The sequence below is a fragment of the Vidua chalybeata genome, chromosome 2 (assembly GCF_026979565.1).
Source record: "Vidua chalybeata isolate OUT-0048 chromosome 2, bVidCha1 merged haplotype, whole genome shotgun sequence".
Taxonomy (NCBI): domain Eukaryota; kingdom Metazoa; phylum Chordata; class Aves; order Passeriformes; family Viduidae; genus Vidua; species Vidua chalybeata.
Window position 1 is genome coordinate 26,857,228 of NC_071531.1, and position 21,999 is coordinate 26,879,226.

The following is a 21,999-nucleotide window of genomic DNA, read 5'->3' on the forward strand; positions in this document are numbered from 1 at the left end:
ATTATCTCTAACCTCAAGTCAGCCCTTTATTTCTGCAGAGGACACATCAGAAACATGTTTAATTGAGAACACACTACTAGAGCTAACCACAGGCAAAACTGTAGTAACAGAGATTAACACAAGCATACTTTTAAAGCCTCTGTTGAACTAGGGCCTTAAGTGAATACCTCACTTGGGAATGGGGAATTATTGTCAGAATACCTGCATCTCTAACAGGCTACTGGGAACTCCTTTCAAAATTGGTTCTGACATACTCTTGTTTTCAACATCCTATTATCAACTCTACTTGGGAAGCAATGGAATTAATTTAGAGAAATGGTTCAGAAAAACAGATGGGTTGCATGTCACGTCTGGGCTCCTTCAAAACCTGTTTCCTTCCTGTATTTTCAGAAAACTCACCAATACCAAAGGGAACAGCAGTTATGAACCCCATATGCTTTGAATATATAAACCACCTATATTCTAGTCTTAAAGCTGTTTGGCAAGCCCTTCTGTTTCTTAGAAAAACTAGGCTGTAAGACTTGGTGACCTCTTTGTTTATAATATTCATCCATTCAATACTGCTGAAAAAGTGACTGCTTCCTTTGATGGCTTGTTATGAGCCTTGCCAAGTTAAACAAAGGACTGCCTGCTACTAATCTGCCCTTCTGATTTCTCTCTTATTAGGCAGAACCTGTTTATCAAATAACTATAATAACTATAAATACTTCAGATTAACTCACAGTAGCCACCAAAGCAAAGACAAACTGTAAATTTTCAGGACAGGTGACAATTTCTAAAGTCTGAAGGAAAGAAGGACTCTCACATCTAAATATCTGAAGTGGCTGCACCTTCCAGCTCTGCTTCCAATTGGTGATAGCACATATATGAACATTAAAACACACACCCAGTCAAGAAACTAGCCAAAAGCATCCTTTAAAGATTAACAAAGAGGGAGCCTAACAATGCAAGAACCACAGGTCTACAGTTTTAAGCACTGCTTACTTCCAAATCCACGATCCTCACTGCCATGACTTGGCACAGTCTCTGCATCATTCATGTGCTGTTCAGTACCTCTGTTCATGTTCCTTGACAGCTAGTGGCAGGGGAGATGGGGAGTTGGATTAGATTCCCTGCAGAGGGCCCTGCCGAACACACCGTCACTCTGTGATCTACCAGTAATGTGCAAGGACACACTCCTCATATTCAGACCCAGACTATTCTACACAGCCCGTGAGGCACATCAGCCCTGTTTCAGTACTTCTTTGGAGGTACCTGTTAATGACCCTTTGGGCTGTTTTCATCCTACCAGGTGTGCTTGTTCCTCTGTGCACCTGGGAGTCCTGGTCCCCTGGCCCACAGCCTGGGCTAAAAACCCAGGGCATGTTTCCTCCATCTGGTAAGAAGTATTGAATGTGGATAACCCTATCATTTATTCTGAAGTAATTTAGAAGGCTTTAGTGCATTAAATAAGTTCATAGTAGAAGATAATTTTAGAAATGTTATTGATATGCATTGCAGCTTAGCAGAGGTATGTGTAGAAGTTACAGTCTGTGTATGCCCAAATCAACTTCACTCACTTCAGTAGGAAATGAGACAATCAAAATATGATTCACTAGAAAGAAATGAGCCAGGGCCTTTCCACTGACAAATAGCAGAAAAACAGATTGATCACAACACCCAAGTGTGTGTGTTGTACAGAAGGAACGACAGTGCTCTACAAGCTACAGATGAACATTTGTCTTAGCAAACCATTTTCAATCAGTAACATTTGTTATTTTTAAGGTAAAAATAGCAACGTTTATTTTGAAATAAAATAACAAAACAAAGGTTCACTGAGGCAGTGAGTTGAAGTGGGACCAAAGTTTCCTTCTTAATAGACTGACCCCTTGCTATCAACCTTCAAGGGAAAATACAGCTCCTGAATCAAAACATTTATATTCTTCTTTATTTGATTTTCTTGTTGTTACAGGAGCTGCTTTGCCAGATGGTGGTTAGCAGATGAGCAGGTTCCAGTGATGTGGTTCTCTGACCGGTGTTGCTGATGTACATGATATTTAAGGGCTACTGGTTCAGCAAATAACATCTGGGTGACAAATCCTTTCAGGACAGGTGACAACCCTGTCAAGAGCACCACCAAAGGAAACCTGTGACAGCTGCAGCAGCAGAGGCATTTATGACTCTCTCCTGACTTTTCTGGGAGAATTTCAACAGGAGAGGGCGGTGCAGGCACAAGTGAACGTCTCCCAGTGAATGATTACAGCCTCTTGATCATAGGTTTCAAGGAGAGAAGCTACCCTTGGTGTCCTTTCTGGATTCTCTGGATCCCTTCTGGATTCTCTGTTGTACCCCATGGCTGGAGCTTGCTCTGGACAAGTACTGATTTACAGCAGCTGTAATTTTATTAGAATTGTCTTATAAACAACATCCGCTAAGAGAAAATAAATTGATTTTTTTTTTAAGGATTTCTCGTTTTCCATTGAAATTCATAGAGGTTTTCAGAAGAACTTTTAGGAACCTACAAGAAATAGACAGCTTTGACACAAACTCTTACCTTGCCTTTTTCCCCATCCTGCCCCCCTCCACCCCAGTTTATTAATCAATTCTCTAACATTAGCAACAATCTCCTATACCATGGCTAAATTAAATGAACCAACTGATTAATATTTTACAATATTACTGAACATATCCTATTTTCCCATGGAATATGTTTCTAAGAGCATCAGTTTACCGGTGTCCAGATTTACTGACAAACATTAGGAGAACTTCCCATATTTTATCTGTTGCAGCAGGCACCAAAAATGAAGATCATATTTCAAATTCTTAGACCTTCCTCAGAAAAACAGATCTGGTTTTATTTCAAGCCTTTCAGGATGTCTGGGAGAGAAATAGTTAAAAATAAAATCATATTAAGGTCAGCAGAGGCAGCATCATGATTTCCATGTTTTCCATCTTCTCCAGATATGGAATGATTTCTTCTAACAATACAGAACAAAATACTATTTAGCATGAGAAGTAAATTGAGGCTGTGTTTCATCTTTTTCCTTTGCCAACACAACGGCACTGTCAGCAATATAACCTTGAATGTCTTCATTTTCATACATTAACCCTTTGAGCTCTGTAAATTTAAGCAGTCTTTTTGACTCACAGAGGAGAAAGTGCATTCTAAACTCCTGAAACAATGGAGAACAGAAATTTTAATTAAAGTTCTCCTTGTACACATGCACATATAACCCTCCCTTTAGCAACAAAAAACCCTTTTAAAATTAAACTTAGCATGGTGGAATAATTAACATAACTCCTGGGGAAAATGCATCATCTTTGCATACCAAATGCCAAAATACCTAAATTAACAGTGTTTAATAAATATTACATTTCTCTTTGAGTACATACACTCAGTTAAACATGCATTGATAGGCAGAAAATATCTTTAAAGCTTGAGGTATTGTAATTTAAGCATTTTCAATTTGACTGGTGTTCTGGTCTTTGCAGGTTCCTGAAGGGCTCAAATCTTTGGTCCTCAAGACATGAGCCAGCTGGAAAAACTTTGAAAAGACCAAGAACCTTACATCAGCAGTGCTTTTCCACAGCTGCCAATCTGGATGCCATCCTGCTGCTCGTGGGTGAATGGCTGAGCCCCCCAGTGCAGCATCGAGCTCAGGGGTATGGACTGCTCCTCTCTTCTGGGGAGGGTGGCAGCTTTAGTGGGCATGCTTCATGAGTCCCACCAAACTAATTATTTGGTACTTGTTCTGTGCCCAGAGCTTGGCACAAGGCTGATTCCTCATTTCAGGGTATCAGCAGGGAGTGAATTTACAAGAGGAAATATTGGAAGTGATAGACCCTCTCTCTGTACTTTTGAGGCACTCCTTTGCAAGCCTGTCTAATGCTCATTTAAAGTCAAATTTCAGCCTCTCTCAATACCCAAAAGGGTGCAGTAAAGAATTAACATCATTATTTGTTTTCTGTGCTTACCAAGATTTAAATGTCACTCAAAAAAAAAAAAAAACCCAACCTTGACTGCAAAATTACATGGGTGTATGACTCTTCTTAGGTGAAGAGCAACAGAATTCAAATGTAAGAGCAACAGAATTTCATTCAGTCTCCTGTATTTATCACCACTCCTCCACCCTGGAATTGACTACATCCAACCCTTCGTTTACAAAATACATAATCACAGCCAGAGGATGATTCAGTCCAGTTAAGGGATGTGTTGATCCATAACATCTACTCGTTCCTAGCCTCTGTTTCCAAAATTCAAGGTGCACTAGCATCCCAGCTGCAATGGTCCTCAGCCATAACTGCAGCCCCTCTACAAGGTCTTTTAAACTGAGAGACCAGCCCTGGCCTAGCCAGTTGCTTTAACAGATATATGTCATGTTTAGAATCATAAGAATAAAAGCAAGTTATGAGCACTGTTGTACCATTCAGCAGCTAAGTACATAGCAGCTGTATTTAAAAGTAGCCATTATCAGCCAGTGAAAGCAAATTAATTATTTAGATATATTTATCGGATTTATAGGTCAACTGAAGCTAAAGCTAGTTAATTGAAATCCTGATAACAGATTGAAGCCTGTGCTCGATCCTATACTGTGAAATGCAAAGTCTTTATTAAATAAAGCCATTAAGAAGGATGATAATCCCTGTGGCCTTAAATATGAATAAGGTGCTATGTAAATAATAAAAGGAAAAAATCCAATTTTCATGCAGTGAACTTTCAAATACTCCGCTGTTTCCATTAAATTACCTTTTATTCAGCATATTGTAATGGCACTGAGGGCATATCAGGCTTCCTTGTAATACAGTTATTGTTCAGCATAAAAACTGGTTTTTAACTTGAAACAGAAAAGGGAAATATTTTATTTGGCTTCTCTCATATGTCAAATGACATGAAAATTGAGAACAAAAGCTTCACAGATGCAATAAAAGAGAAAATAAAGGAAAACTAAACATATGCAAACAAAAAAAAAAAAAAAACAGAATGTGAAGACAAAAGAAAGAAACAGGGTACATAATAGCACTTTTCCAGTTAATTTTACAGCAATTTAATACTAGGAAATAGAACAGGAAAACAATTTCAGCAACTAAAGTAACTAAACTTGACTATAAGCCAAACAGAGCTGTAGCACACAGCAAAGGAGGTGGAACTCCTGTGAAATGTCTGTCACGCTCCTTCCAAACATGAGGATGATGACAAGACCTTGAGTGAATCAAGTGCCACAACAGCACAGTGCTCAAGTCTGGAGGCGTGTGATCACTCCCTGGTTCTGCCGTGCTGGTAGTGGGTCCCTTTGGTTGTGCTTTCACTTCTCATCCACAAAGGAAGCACTGATATTTACTGTTTTCTATGAAGGATTCTATGGAGTTAAGAAACACTAACTAAAGATTCCTGTATTTATTGAAGAACTGGAAACTGTAACATAAGGTCAAGAATTTATTGTTATTGTTCAGAAAAAGAACACCCATTGCAAAATATAAACAAGCCATTAAAGATGAGACTATATTTGTTATGAATGTCAAATGATTTTTCCACTATAATTTTTTTCTGCAAATCAAAGGAATTCCTCCAGCAAAGCTGTGATGGAATAAAGATAAGAGAATGACTCTATTTTTATTCAATTCTATATTCAATTTGGAAGCATTACATCCAAAGAAACCTTTCAGCACAAAAATACAATTTTCCTTGTAGCATCTTCATACTACATCACGATGTTTAAAGAATCAATGGTAGAAATGTGAACTACTCAACCTCACGAAACACATACACATGCATTTTACAATATTTACTTTTCACTGTCTATAGCGGTGCGTCGCTGCAACCAGCCCCTGGCCGGGTAATAATTAGCATTGACTCCACGATTCACAGAAGGCTGATCAGTCCCTTTACTATATTATATCATTATTAAGAAACCCAAAGCTTTTATAGACAGTTATGATACACCTGGACCTAACTGGTCCATCAGTCCAAACACCATCACCATTGGCTAATTAAGAAACCATCCTTTGGTAAACAAATCTCCATAACACATTCCACATGTTCACAATAACAGGTGCAGCAAGTGAAGATAAGAATTGTTTCTCATTCTTTTCTCTGATCTTCTCACAGCCTTTCCCAGAAAGGCCTGGGAAAATTATGTGTTGCTCTCTGTGGCCAGAGAGTGGCTGTCACAGCTGTGTCTGCCATGTCCTATTTTCTGAGCTCATTCTCTGGGCATGGAGTCACAAAATCACAGAACAGTTTGAGATGGAAGAGACCTTAAAGATCATCTAGTTCCAACCCCCCTACCAATGGCAGGGACACCTTCTACTGACCAGATTGCTCCAGGCCCCATCCAATCCGGCCTTGAACACTTCCAGGGATGGGGTATCCACAACTTCTCAGGGAAACCTGTTCCAGTGCCTCATCAGCCCTCACAGCAAAGAATTTGTTCCTTATATCTAATCTAAATCTACCCTCTTTCACTTAAAAGCTGTTAACCCTTGTCCTGTAACTGCAGGCCCTGGTAAAAAAAAACCTCTATACATATTTCTTATAAGCCCCTTTTAAGTACTGTAGGACTGTAATAAGGTCTCCTTGGAATGTTCTCTTCTCCAGGCTGAACAAACCCAAGTCTCTCAGCCTGTCTTGCTAAGAGAAGTGCTCCAGCCTTCCTCTGGACCCACTCTAACAGGTCCACATCTGTCTTGTATGGGGCACCCCAGAGCTGGAGTACTCAAGGTGGGGTCTTTTGAGAGTCAAGTAGGGTAGAATGACCTCCCTCAATCTGCTGGCCATGCTGCTTTGGATGCAGGCCAGGACACATCTGAACTTCCAGGCTGCGAGCGCACATGGTCAGCTCGTGCCTAGCTTTCCATGCACCAGTATCCTGAAGTCCTTCTAGGCAGAGTGGTTCCCAGTCTATTTGTAACCTGGTCTGTAGTGATAGTGGTATTTGCCAGAGGGGCAGCACCTTGCACCTGGCCTGGCTGAACTCCATGAGGTTCACATGGACCCAGTCCTTAAACCTGCCATGTTTCCTTCTCTCAAGCATATCAATGGCACCACTTGACACGTGTCATCAGCACGTTTGCTGAGGGTGAACTCAAATCCTATGTCTATGCTATTAATAAAGATACTGAACAGTACTGGTCCCAGTAAAGAACCTAAGGAACACCACATGGTGTCCACATCTCCATTTGGACATCAGCCATTCGTTTGGTCCATCTCTGCTCCAATGCTGCTCACATGCAAAATGAATAGGGAGTGTCAAAGCTCAGAAACAGATCTGCTCCACAGGCTGTCTGCTACCCCACACAGAGAGGATCCTGGGACAAAGGGGTGATGGCAACGGGGCAGAGACAATGTCAAAGGGAGATGGCAATGGGGACATTGAGCTGCTGCTGCCCAGGCAGCTGTAAGCAGCAAGGGCCACTAGAAGCACGGGACGTGACAGGGGCACGGGGTGGGCCATGGGGGCTTCCTGAGCTGTCATCTCCCACCAAGCCTGAGTGAAAACATAATGCATCCTCCCACACCCCAACAGAAGCAAACCCCTCCGTGGCCTGAACCCATGGGGAACTTGGTGAGGACGACACAGCCTCCATATGAGACCTTTATTCCTGGCAATATTGTTTCCTTTTGCTTCTTGCATGTGCTAAGGAAGAAAATACATTAAATAAGAGGGAAAAAGCAAATCTATTCATGTCATGCAGAGCAGAAAATAGTAACACCTGACAGACCTACAGTGAAGTAATACAGCAACTCCATCTGTGCAAACCATTATCTTGAATATTTTCACCAAGTCAATGAAGCAAAGCTATTTGAATGATGTTTCTCAAGCTTCTATTCCTAGGAAGGACACTATTGCCTTCCAGCAACACTCTCCAAAATGGTTCTACTGAGGTGCTACGATACTGCTACTTACTATGTAGTGATTTCTCACACCTCCCACCAAACAGAGTCAGAGTCCTAAAGAGCAGATCTGTCAAGTAGCAGATTACTCACATTCCTTCATTAATTACTGAAAAAAGCCACAAAAACCAGAAGAGTGTATATTTAAGCTCACTCAGACAAAGCTACTAAACAGCTAGGATACTGAACATTACAAGGATCAGAATCTCCTCATACTATTACTTTCTTGGGTCTGCAGCTGCATGGCATCAAAAAATGAAATACTGCTATAGAGACATCATTTAATGCTCTTTTAAACCCTTCAGGGGAGGGAAAAAACCCCACCAAAAAAAAAATACCAAAAAAAAAACATGAAGTAACCTTTACTGTTTTACCTGAGATTCATTCTGGTCCTTATCTGCTCGCTGCCAATTGCTCTGAGTTTACACACTAATGAGACAACTGCAGGCTGACCACAGTTTGTGCTCAGTATTTAGCTTCTATTTATTTCACCAGCACTGAACAGAAATCACTGATTTGGGGAATCGGCAACACTACCCAAAACTCATGAGCTGACTCAATCAAAGAAGCACATATTCATCAAAAGCATCAGACCAGCTGAGGAACCTCAAATCTATCCTATTTCCTGCTATCTATTAATTCAACTCAGAATGAGCTCAGAATTTTTTCACCCCTGCATCAACAAAAAGCCTACCAAATATTAACTATGGAGAGTATAAAGGAAATACACTTCTCCTACATCCAAGATCCTAAAAAAACCACCCCTCTTTCACCACAATTTTCAGAACCAGATTAATTAATTCTCAAATGATAAATAGGAAAACCCTGTCTGTCAGGGCAGCATTCTAGCGTACAAACTACTCACTATATGAAGAATATTGCTGAGGGAATCACAGAATCATCAAGGTTAGAAGGGACCTTCAAGATTATCCACCCAGCACCACCATAATCACCCCTAAACCATATTCCCAAGTGACACATTCAGATGCTTCTTGAACACTTCCAGAGATGGTGACTCCATTCACTCCAATGCCTAACCACTCTTTCAGTGATTTTTTTTTTCTAATATCTAATCTGAACCTCTCCTAGTGCAACTTAAGGTAATTTCCTTTAATCTCTTCACTTGAGAAAGGAAGAATTTAAACTTCTATTTTGTATAAAATCAAACTAACAAAAAGCCAAAACACATAAATGAGGCTGGAACAAATGGAACACCTCCTGGAATTTTTAAGCCTCATTTGATGAAGAACAAAGAACTACAAAGAATTGAAGAACATCAGCCATTGGGAACATCCCCTCTTTTCCTCGGTACTGTGCCCCTTTTATTGTCACCTCTGTGCACCCTGAATTCTCCTCCCATGTTCACTGGCCAGAGACAGCTGCCCCTGCCTCTGTTTTCTAAGTTGGTGGTGGCCTATGTGAAGAGTGGTCAAAGCAAGCTGAGTCTTGGGAGTGTTAATTTGATGACAAAACACAAGCCCACCAACTCCTTTCTTGCTGTAGCAATGAGGAAGTTGCTCATCAGCAACAGCTGATCACGTCCTCGGTGCAGCACAGGTTTCTGAGCTCAGAGAACAGGGTACAAAGACTTAGAAAGTTCAGTGTGGTCTCCAAATCTTATTATTGACTGCACTTGAAAACCAACCTACAATGCTGTCAGGGCAAACTCTCCCTAAATAATCCCGTCATATTTTTTTTAAGATTAGGCTATTACACAAGCTCTACTCCCACAGGAAACGGAGCATCCAAAATGTTCCTCTCTCATTTTCTGCCCAGCCCCGTGCTGCCTTTCAGTATGACTCTACTTGGTACAGTCATTCTATCATTAGCTACCACCAGGCATCCCCCTCTCCCAGGGCCCCTGACCACTAGCACCACCAGTGACTCATGAAGCACTTAATCACCCACATCAAGGAGCTCATCTTCTGGGTCCTTCTCTGAGCTCATCACACAGAAAAAAAAGTGAGGATGCTCATCCTGAAAGCTGGGTTCTGCAATATAGACTAGAGAGGATGTGCTAATTTGGAAGGTTAAAAATTCAACAAGCAGGAGTGAAGGCACAGGCAGATGCCCTAGCCCAATGAAAAGTGAGGATTCATGTAGAGAAAGAGGACAGGAGAACCAGAGCCCAGCTCCTGGACAGACTGTTCCTGCACACTACTGACTGCTGGATGCCTTCAAATGTGATGAAGAACTGCAGGAAGGACACAACGACACAGATCCTTTGCTGGATCTTCTGTTACCACTACCAACAAAGCACTTTGCTTCTGGTATTCCTATTTTTTTGTATCTTTTTAAAGGTGGGTGAAACAGTTGGCAGAGGAGATGCATTAAACAGCACAACAAACCCCCCCCAGTCCCCCAGATAATCACAGTGCTTGAGGCACCAAACCTATTTCCTGCTCTCATTTATGGTGGTAGACAGGGCTTGTTTCTCTGCTCTACACACTGCACAAGGCAGCAAATTAAATGCTATATGTTGTTGTTTTGTGGGTTTTTTTTTAATACAAAAGGTAAACCCAATTCTTAGCAACGGCGATTTAACAGAATAAAACTCATATGAAATGAACATCACAAGTGGAGAAATGGGAAAGCAAACTGGCTCTTGGAAGGAAGTTCGGAAGGAGGAAAGGAAAAGGAAAAGGAAGGGAAGGGAAAGGGAAAGGGAAAGGGAAAGGGAAAAGGGAAAGGGAAAGGAAAGGAAAAGGAAAAGGAAAAGGAAAAGGAAAAGGAAAAGGAAAAGGAAAAGGAAAAGGAAAAGGAAAAGGACTGGCTTTTGACCATCTTGTGGCTCTGAACACCTCTGTACTTCTTGTAGTGTGCTGCTGACAAGACAAAGGGAGGAAGGCACCAACCTTCCCTTTAGCTACTTGCTTCTTGATTTTAGAAGCCAGGGATGAAGGGGAGATGGCCATTCAATCCTGGACATTGAGTTCTTGTTTATTAGGAAGCAGAAAATGACCTCTCCCTGGCTGAACAGTATAATTACAGATGATGAAACCTCCACAGTCCCTTCTTTAAAATGTGCTGAATTATTTTTAACAGTAGCAACCATCATGGAAGTTTACACTCAGACAGAAGTGAGACTAACTGCACATAAAAGGAAGTCCTGTGTTTATCAAAAGAATAGATAAAACTCTAGGAAAAAATGAATTTTCTCTTCTGCAATACAGATCAAAGGTAACAGGCTTTCCTTTTATAAAAAAATTACTAATTTTTTAAATGGTGTAATTGGTTCAGATTTTACATTGCTGCATGACTGTGAAATATAAATAGTCAGATGTTTCCCACTAAGATCTAACACCATAATTACCTATACAGAAGAAGAGACTAAGCAAAAAATTTCATCTCATGGTTGTCAGCTACTATTTTACTGTATTTTATGACTGTATGACTGTATTCTCCCGGGGGGGTTATGATTTGTTTTAGAAAGAGCATATGCAAAGGAATGAGGCTCTCCACACAAAAACTCTTGGTTGAAATGCAAGATGTTCTGGACTGAACACAAAGATGTCCTCGCCTGCCTCTTCAACATGCCCACTCAACATGCTACAGATCCCACTTCTGTCAGGAAAGTCTGTGCTATTTCTGTGCCTCATCTCGTGACATTTTAGCACGAAATTACAAGGAGGCTCACAATGAGCATCAGAAGAGCCCGTCACAACTTGTCCCAGCATCCTCGAGGAACAGGCACCTTGCAGCACACCAGGACCCATTCCCCCTCCTCCTCTCCCTTGCTGGACATCCCTTCTCCCTCACACAACAAGCACAGGTCAGTGTTTTCGGGGTGCAACAGGAGGCTGTGTGTGTGCACTCCTATGATCCCTTGAGGACATGTACTCTGCAACAGGGGTTACCCATGAGCACATGTCGAGAGATGTGGCCGGAACAGCCACACCTGTCTCTGACAATAATGCACAGTTTACTACATATGGACATGAGCATGCACGGAACAGGCCAACCTGACAAGAAAATATACATTCAGGGAGATAGATATACAGATAGATATAGATATGTATAGTATACATACATATATTTGAGTGTTTACAGACAACTAAGTTGAAGTCAATCAAAACAATCAAAACAAAATCTTCCTTCTACTTCTTTCTAATTCCTTCTACTTCACTGCATTAAAATAATTACAAATTCATAAATTATTGCTGTTATTGGAAATGAAACATATTGATTTGTTTATAAGGACAACAATATTGTAAACCTGGTACAAGCTGAAATAAAAGCATTTCAAAACACATATGAAGGCAGCCAGTAAAGAGGAAGCCTACTAAAAGCTGTTAAAGCTGTTTCAAAATTAATTCAGAAATTAAAAAGTAAATTTATAAAATCATGTCTTTTTATAGTAAGTCACAGAGGAGTTTTTAATTGGTATTGGCCTGAAAGTAATCCACAAATAAACATGTCCAATAATATTTACTGAAATGATCATTTAGGAAAATAAATACAATAGTGCCTGTGTTTGGCTGACTCCTTGGCTGTTGCAGGGAAGGCAATCAGGAGGCAGCACATCAAACACAGCAGTGTCCCCTTCCTTTGGTTAGGGCTGTAATATCTTAACCCAAAGGTCCATCCAGTACTGCACTGTCAACATTTGAGATCTCTCTTTCCCTCTATGCTTCTTGCACCTAAACCCACTTCAATGACACATCAACTGCAGCAATTAATGAATCTTTGTCCAGAAGGGGAAAGACTGTAACAGCTTAATGAGACAGTAATACATATTAAAATCAATATTATTCAGATTATGTATCTATTCTAGTCCTCCCTCTGAAAATAACTGAGACTGTAGGAGAAATTATCATTAGCATTTTGATAAAAATCTTGCCAGCCTTCTGGTAAAATACTTTCTCTTTAAAGTAAAACTGGGATTTGTTATCTTATACAAGCAGACCACTCTAAAATTAGCAATGCAATTCATATTGGTTTGCATCAGATTTTAAAAAAACTTGGAAAAAAATGAATGCTAACTTGCCTGAATAATCAGACTCTTGTGCTGGTTGCTGTAGCAGTGGAAAGACACTCTAAGCACTGACTAAGAAGCAATCTCTTCCCATAAATACCATTTTTGTGCACAGAAAAGCAGAAAAGCACTCCTTAACCATATACAGCACTAGTTTCGCTTGTCTGATAAATCATATTCCTGCTGACAGCCAACATGAGGGACAAATTCCTCCCTACCATAAATCCTTTAGGTATCTTCAAAAAAAAAAAAAAAAAAAGAAAAGAAAAAGGCTGAATGCTGCAAAGCAGGAAAGAGTTTTGCACCTTTTTCCCATTGCCACTGCAAGTGGACAAAAATTCCTCAGCATTCCTGAGTCAAATTATATTATGCAAACACCATGGTGAAAGAAAACAGTTCCATCTCTCCCTTTTTTAAATTAGCAAATCCCACAGCCTTCCTTCTCCTCCTGGCACCCAGTGCCGTGAACCAGACAGCTAAGCCCTCCTGTTTCCAAAATGGGACAAGATGGAGACCTGCTGCAGAAACAGCTTTAAATTGTTCATGAGGATCTGTGTCCCTCAGAAACCCCTGGCCTCGGTCAACCACATGCAAACAGACCAGTCACACCAAAAATTCCAACCACTCCGACAGGACAAGAAGCCAAAATTCAGCAGGGGTAAATCCATGCTTTGAAAGTGCCAGAAACCAGTTGTAAGACAAAGCCAAGCAAGTTTTTCACTGTTTAACCCCTCAATAGCTGGCCTGTAGATGTGAAAGACTTAGCCCAGTGCCAGGCGATGAGTCCTTCCACTGACACCCAAAGAGCTCCATCAGCTCCTTTGGGCAGATATTCAGCTGCCCATCACCTGAGCTCACAGGTCACCCCAGCTGATAGCAATCAGTGAGCAGCAAGTTCTGTGGAACCAGTGGAACATATGCACAAAACACTGGTCACAAAGTGCTCTTGATTCCAGATGTTTTACATTTTTGTCTCTGCTTTTGAAAACAAAATGTCTTTTTAATACCAAAAGTAATACTCTCTCTTTCTGTTCTTCCCCTAAGAGCCATCTCATGTACATGCATCATTAAATTAATGTTTGTTCTGTCTAACGGAATAAAACCATTCAAATTACATACAAAGACAATTAGATTAAATTATTAGGTGCATGCTCTGGGTTTTTCTTTTCAAAGCTATTCAAATAATTTTAAAGGTTTTTCAGCTATCCTCTAGCAACATAAGCAAAACTTCCCACAAAGAGGAGGTAACAAGTTTAACATTACTGCTGAGGAAGACAGTAATGGAGCCAAGTGAGTAAAACTAGCACATCAGCAACCCCCCCACCACCACAAACAGTCAGGAAAAGGCATGGCTCAAGCTGTCAGAGGACTCCAAATTAGCAAAAGAAAGAGGATATGGGGCTGGTATATGGGGAGAACCCGTTACCATGCTCATCTGCATCATGCACTAGAAAGAAATTTTTCTCATTAATTTTTTTTTCTTTTTTTTTTTTTCTTTTGTGGTGCATAATGGTCAGACCAGTAATTTTCTAGCCAAAGTACCAGGCTGCTCCAAGCAAGAGGTTTCTGTCATTAGGAGCAGTTTGTTTTGGTGCAAGACTAGGGATAAATAGGTAGCTTTCAGCTGGCACTATATTTCCCTGTCACTCCCTCCCCTGCTGCAGAAGCACAGCTGCTGTGGGAGCTGGGCAATGCCAAGGTCACGCAACTTTCTCAAATCCTGTAGTTTATCTGTGTCCAGGCGCTCATGTCCTATTAGAACTAATCTTGGGTTCTCCCATGACAGCTCATGGCAGATTGGGAAAACCTGCTGTAAAATATCAGATTTTAACAGGACTGCAATGAACAGGTTTGCAAAATTTAGCTTGATATGTGATGAATGAACGCAGGAAAGCTGAAACCATGTTCACCCCCAGCAGTTTTGGTCTGTAGAAGTCACAAAGTCCCTGAACACTGAATGAATCCAGTGCTCTAGAGGTCATCAATTACAATGTTGCAATGCTTAAAGACATTAACCAGAGTGAAATATTAGTTATAATGCCTCCTGAAGCTCAAGGAAAGGCTTCCAAGAAAGAATGATCTACAGCTTTGAAAACAAGCGTCATCTCACAGCTGAAGATATTTCAGGTGGGTCATTGAAGTGCAAGAGTAAACTATGGTTTTTAGCTGAAATTTAAGCACTGTTTCTTAAGAGAAACAACATGAAATATTGAACAGAATTGTGAGATTAGAGAGGACAGTATAAAGACAACAGTGCAAAACTCAAGAACTACCCATCCTTTTCAAGATGAAATTGCAATGGGATTACTAAACCAAAATTATGAGACAGCAGAAAAAAAATAAGTATAAGAAAATACCTTCTCAGAGAAAGAAATCCTCTATGGCATAAATAAAAAAATGTTGCAGCACTTTATGGGGCAGCTTATTGACCGTATGGACACAGCTTCATCTAGAAGGAGCATGTGTAGCCTCCCCCTGACCTGCAAGTACAGGCACCCAGCATCACCAACCAGTGCCTGCAGCCTGTCTGACCTGTTGGGCACCCAGCCAGAACCAGGAGTCTGCCTGAACATGAAGTGATAAGATTAGAAACAAGGAATACAGTGTACTATTACAGTCCATGTGCAGCATACATCGCTGCATCCCTGCGCCGACGCTCCCTGCAAACCAAATGCAGCATCTCTGCCAAACCCCACACAACAGCAGAAAACAACCATCGTAACTTCAATGTATACAGCCAGCACTTTTCAATTTTCCCAAAACCCAGCTTCTCTAGTAATAATTCTGTGTTCGTAGGGCAGCTTCCTTTGCAAGGCTAAGAAGCAGATGAGGGTGGGCTAGTGCTACTGGGGCAGATTTCCAGCTGAGAAATGTGAAGCCCAGAAAGGTCATGCAGCTTGCTAGACACCGAGGACCATGTTCTGCATATGACTTGAAACCACAGCAGAGCTTTAGGGCAGCTGGGCAAAAATTGCCAGGGTTGAAATGTGCACAAGATCTTTAGGGCTGAGTTGAGCAAGCCTATCCATCTGTCTTTGAGTAGCCAGCTACCGAGCACAGAACCCTGTCATATGCTAAACGTTACCAGCATTCTTCATGAATCATTCAGAAGGATGACGAGCAGGGATTAAACTTAGCATTCACATTTGACATCAAGAGGAGTCCTACAGAGGCATGTCACACTGACACAAACTAATAGGGAGGGTTTGGGGCTAATGACACAAAGCCCTCTCCACTGTCCCACAACTGTTTTAGGTGTGACTGAGCCACTGCTGGCCACCCCAATTCAGAAGAAAAAGTCCACTGACAGCACTGGCACCCTTTGGTCACACCAGGTCCATCACACATTTTTCTAGCTTGCAAGTAAAATAACATCATCACACAGAAAAAAATCATGAGTAAAAATACTCTGTTTCTGGAAAACATGATGGACATAAAGATGACACCTTCAAATAGCACACTTTCTGGAAAGTCTAAGTGCTCAGTGAATGATGAATTTTTCTGACACAGCCCCTCAGCAATCCCTTCTCCTTTGCTCACTCATTTCTGTGGAGACAGCTTCAGCTGCTGGGGTTTTAAATACTTCTGGCTATATTCTTCACAATACCCTTTAGTATGGTAGTTAATCTCCTGTGTCAAAACACATTTTTAGCCATCTGCCAGACAAAAAGGAAATCCTCAAGATCAGAGCCTTTGACACGTGGAACATCACTCCTTTTTGGATAGCTTTATGACAAAGTTCAAGTGCTGATCAGTGAAACTACAGCATCAGAAGCAAATAAATCAAAGAGAATGAACAAAAGTAAGGTAAGTCCCTGGGTTTATGTACATGGCACACTGCTGAACAGCACTCCAATCTGTGCAAGCCTGACCATTAAAAAGGCAAGCTGAACACTACCCTCTGCCCAAGACAAAGTGTGTCCCCTACACAGTCCTCTCCTGCTGTAATATATAGAAATGCATATAAACGCCAGACTCTGTCTGCTTCCTCTTGCGTAACCCAGGGTCGGATCTTCACCTGATAGACAATGTAACCACAAAGGAAAGAAACAGGGGAGCAGATAAATACTGTGAGGCCTACTCCTTTAATCCACAGTACCCAGTCTAGGATGAGGTGGAACTCTTAAAAAAGTGACAGAATGTCTCTTTTGGAGAATTTCTGCAGAGTAGCTGAAAAGCTTATTTAGCAAATTAGCGCTGTTCCCTTTGCCTGCGTGAAGCCAAGGGCTAGCAAATGGCAGCCTTCCTCCTGAAACAGGGAAATAGCTCTGCAAAGCTGACACACATGAGATGCATCCCGTGCAACATGGGCGTGCAGCCCATCCGTCACTTTGCTCAGGCACGCTGACACATCATTTTCCTTATGTGCACATCTTACTCTTCACCAGTACCTACAACCCATCTGGTAACACACCACATCCCTATCCATCACTTCAGCCATGTTCTCTCTTCTGGGAAAAAGGACATGTTTTGTTTTACTGGGTTGTTTCTTTTTCATGCAAATGTTGTTCTCAGTTTGTATTATGAGCAAACAAGCAATAAGCCTTGCACCTGGAGTGGAAGACACCTGGTTTGGGAGGAAATTACTGAAGACTTCATGCACTTAGCTGGCTATTAGATCTTAAGAATTCCTGAAAAAAAAATTAAGTGATAAACTGCAATAATTGTTAAAAAAAGCCCCCAAACTCCACACTCAGTAAAGAAAGCAGATTTACCATAATGCCTCAACAATCTAAAGGAGCCATTTACTTTGACAGAACCTGAAATCCCCAAGCAATTCGTCAGTGGTAATGGAAACAGAGGAGCCAATAAATTATAACCTTGTGAGTAATGTGCCTACCATTATAAACCACTCTTAGCCTCCTGTCTATTCCCGGAGCGGGAGGGCACACAGTTGTTGGATTTCCTTTCCTCCATTCTTCCAGTGTGCTCTTTCAGTAGTTGGACCCTTTTATAATGTTTAATACCATACTCTGCATTTAAACAGCTTTAATGTGAACATCTCAAAATATGCAATATCATTTAGAACAGGACTGTTTGGGTTTTTTTTTTTTTTAATAGGCTGAAACAGAGGCATTGGGTTACACCATTATACATTCATAGAATCCCAAATATTGTTCAATCATATATTAGTAGGTATGTGCCACTTCCACATCTCTCATACTGTACCATGTATCTCCAAACACCTACAGTATTTCAGGAATGTTTCTGAAGAATGGTCTTGGACAACTTTAGAAACAGCACCAGTGCCAGTTCACCCCCAGCTCAGCCCCTCTTATGTGGTCTTTCAGCAGTCTGTACAGACCAAGTCTGTGAAAATTATGGAAAAAGAAAGGCCAGAGACCCAATAAAGAAATACAAACCCCACAGAGTTTTGCCCAAGAGATAAACAACATGTGTTGATTTCAGAAAATAGCATCTATGCAAAGAAGATTTCTCCAAAGTATAAGGTGCAGAAGCAAAATACAGGCATGATATCAACAAAGAGGCTGAACCTGCTCTGTCTTCTAAGGTTAATTAAAACTCTCACAGAAACAGATCCCTGGTGTGATTCTAACATATTGGTCCAAGGAACTGGGCAAGATTGAAGTCTGATAGAAGTGACCTTGGCTCTCTGCCATTATACTTCACAATCAGCAGTTTCCTTCCTAACCAAAAAGCCCGTAATGGTATGTCCTATTTTATATACTGCATTATCTAAAATGAAAGGTAATAATTAGTAAAATAGTGTAATTTGCATTTAAGCCCCAGGCAGCAAATCTACAGCAATTTCTGAAATATATATATCACAAAGAATCACTTCTGCTTTCTTCAAGGCAGCTGAGCTGTCAAAGACCAATGCAAGAGAGAAAGGGGTGTAATTCTTCTTTTCCGTATCAGCCTCAAAAAGCTTGATTCTAGCCTGGATTGTACCATCTATTGTTTAGTACAGAGAGAGGTTCTGCACTCTTGTCTCCAGGACTGCTCAGCAATCAGCTGTATCAGCAGCTCCAAGGAGGATTATTCTCCCCTGCTGCTTTTTTAAAAAGCAGATTAGTTCAGACTTTCTTTCACTGTAATGAACCTTGTAAGGATCAAGCACATTGCATTGATTTCCAGGATAAAATTGTGCCATCAGTCAAAAGGCCAAGCAAACACTTCCACAGACCCACTCTGTCCCAGCAGACCCACTGCCCCAGAATTACCCATTAACCCCAGCAAAGGGAAAAGAATCGCAGTTGTTAACCATAATAGCCAAAACGTGATTATCAAGTTGTTTAATTTTGCTTTCTGTCAAATTCAGATGGGTAACAACCCTCACAGAAATGGACAACAGAACTGCCAACGCTCACCAAAGTGCTATGCAATCAAAGACAAAAAATGATAAAGTGCAATGTGTTTTTATTTACTATGTGATATCTGCAATAATGGCTAGGGAAGCAACCTTTTAAAAGCCTGACAATTTATGGTAAAATAACAAAAATTCAATTTCCCTAAAAATTTGCAAATAGCTTTCCCTATCAAGCATTTTGTTACATATGCACACCACTGTAATATACAAGCTTGACTAGGACTTAAAGATTTGATAACCAGAGATTGTCTTCTTGTTGGATGGTCACAAAAGCCTAGTGAGGGTGCAAGACCCTGCAGGTCTTGCACTGCAGGTGTAATCAGCAGACCCTGCCTCCCACAAGAGACTGCCTGACTGGACTTCAAACCAGACCATGGGATATTGTACTTTACCTAATGAATGCAAACTTCCATTTCTATAATGCTGAAACTAAGAAGACAGGGGTTGTCTGCTGTGACCAAGCTACAGCACTAAGCTTAGCTGAAAAACAAGGAAAAAAAGCAGAAGGCAGAATTCCATTGCCTTTCTTCTTTAAATTGGACAAGTCATTATTAAATACCTGAAGCTCATTGAAGACTATGGCTCAATAATAAAGGATCTACACTTCCAGAAATACTGCCTAGCATATTTCAATTCCAACTCCAGGACAGAATTTTATGGAACAATGTATGGCATTTGCCATCATTTCCTGTATGGAAAACTTCAAAACAGCGGTACAGATCAATTCCTTTTTTTCAGGGAAAAAAAAAAAAAAAGGAAAAAAAGTAGAAAATTAATTAATTGAAACATTTACTATAGCAATACAACATCACAAGGAATCTCTACACTGACCTTTTAAAATCAAAAGCCTGTACACTAAACTACAGCTCAAGTGGATTACAGCTCAAGTAAAAAATCAAAGACAATTAAACATATCCAGCATATATATGACATTAAAAGTGAGATTAAGTTCACAGTTTTAAGACTGTCTCCATTCCCAAGTTTCCTGAAGAGGTCCAATAGTATATTTTATCAGATCGCATGAAAGAGCAATACAGAACAGTGGAAGGAACTGATCTTGTCCCATCCGAGCCAAGAAAACCTTTGTCATGGACTTTAAAGGGCACAAGATGGGGCACTCCATTGAAGAGTTCAATAAATAAATGCACACGCTGCAGTACTCGCCTTCGATAAATCACACACCTTATACATAAAAATGTAATTACGTTCCCTTGAGAGGGGGAAGCTTCAGCTTCAAACCCCGCTCCGTTCCGCCTGTCAGGAGGGCTCTGCGCGGTTGTAGCAGCACCGGCGGCGCCCGGAGAGCGGAGGGAGAATTCCAGGGTTGGAGGAACTCGTCGGGCTCGGACCGGCCGAGCGTTCCCAGAGACTTCCCCCCGCAGGCAGCGCGGGAGTGGGAGCCGGCTCCTGCCCGCACCTGACAGGCACCTGGCGCAGCCCGACACGCCGGCTAAGAGCGCTTTCGAGGCACTCTGTGGTTCGTAACTCCACGTCCAGCTCTCCTACACCGGGGGCGGCCCCGGGTCCCGCCGGTGCAGCAGCTGCCCCACAGCCGGTATAAACCCACCCAAAGGGGGGTGTCCCGGGGCGGTCCCGGCCGCTCCCGCCGCCCGCGGCCGCCCAGAGTACTTTGAGGACATCCCCGTCCAATCCTCCCGTCGTTAGATCGAGGGAGCTACCACAACAGCGGGCCGCAAGTGCGGAGCAGGCTCACGCCGGTGCCCGCGGGCAGGCACCCTCCACCAGCCGCGGGACGTCCCGCCGCCAAACCGGGGCCGCCCGGCGCTCCGCGGGGACGCGCGCTCGCCCGGCCGCCCTCCCGGCCCGTCCTCCCCCGGCCCGGCACCCACCTTTCCCAGCAGGGCGCTGCGGCTGGCGGCCGCCAGTTCCCGCAGGCTGGCGGCGGCCGAGGCGGCGGCGGCGGCGACGGCGCTGGGGGCGGCTGCGGGCTGGGGGTACGTGGGGGCCGCGGAGCTGGGGCTGCCGCTGGCGCCCCCGGCGGCGCGGGGCCGCTGCCGGATGCCGTCCAGGAGGCGGACGAGGAGGATGTTGGCGGGCAGCTCGTCCACGCCGCAGCCCACCAGGATGCGGCACTCGGGGCAGCGCAGCTCGTGGCGGGAGCTGACGATGCTCTCCAGACAACGGCGGCAGAAGGTGTGCTGGCACGGCAGCACCTTGGCCGTGGTGTCCAGACGCTCCAGGCACACGGAGCACTCCAGAAGATCCAGCAGCGACGACTCGTCCATCGCCGCCGCCGGCTCCCGCTCCGCCGGCGTTCCGCCGCCGCTCCGCCGCCCCTTCGCCTCCGCCTCCGCCCCCGCCCCGCCGCCGCCGCCTCCGCCTCCCCTCCGCGGGGCAGCGCAGGGCCCCGACGCCCCTAGGGCCGCCGCGGCCGGCGGCGGCGAGGGAGGGGCGGCGGCGGGGCGGCGGGGGCCATCGGGGCGGCGGGTCTGCCCCCGGCGGCGGGCGGCGGCGACCTCGGGGGCTGCCTGGGCGACGCTGCCCAGCGCCGTGCGGCGCGGCGGCGATGCCAGCGGCGGGGAGCGCAGCGGTTCGGGAGGAGGGCACCTGTCTGCCCGCGCCTCCTCCCGCCGCCCGGCGCGGCTCGGCAGCTACGGCGGGGCCCGGCGAGGCGCCCGCCGCGCCTCCGCGCGGGGCGGGGAGCGGCGGGGAGCCCCGGGGGGGCGCCCGCAGCACGGCGGCCGCCCCGCAGGCGGTCCCCGCCCGCCTCGCCGCCGCTCCGTGGCTCCCTGTAACCCGACCCACCAGGGCTCGCCGCCCGCTTGCCGCCGCCGCTACTCCCTCCTCCTTCTCCTCCCGGCG

At 43.5% G+C, this 21,999-nt stretch overlaps 1 protein-coding gene across 1 annotated transcript in view; it reads right to left on the reverse strand.

Annotated features, from left to right (window-relative positions):
* SH3RF3 (SH3 domain containing ring finger 3) overlaps positions 1-21,422 on the reverse strand; it is a 246,099-nt gene extending 224,677 nt beyond the window's left edge. The window contains exon 1 of the mRNA XM_053935671.1: positions 21,027-21,422. Coding sequence (XP_053791646.1) covers positions 21,027-21,422 — 396 coding nt within the window. The remainder of the gene's footprint in view (positions 1-21,026) is intronic.
* Between the last annotated feature and the right edge of the window lie 577 nt (positions 21,423-21,999).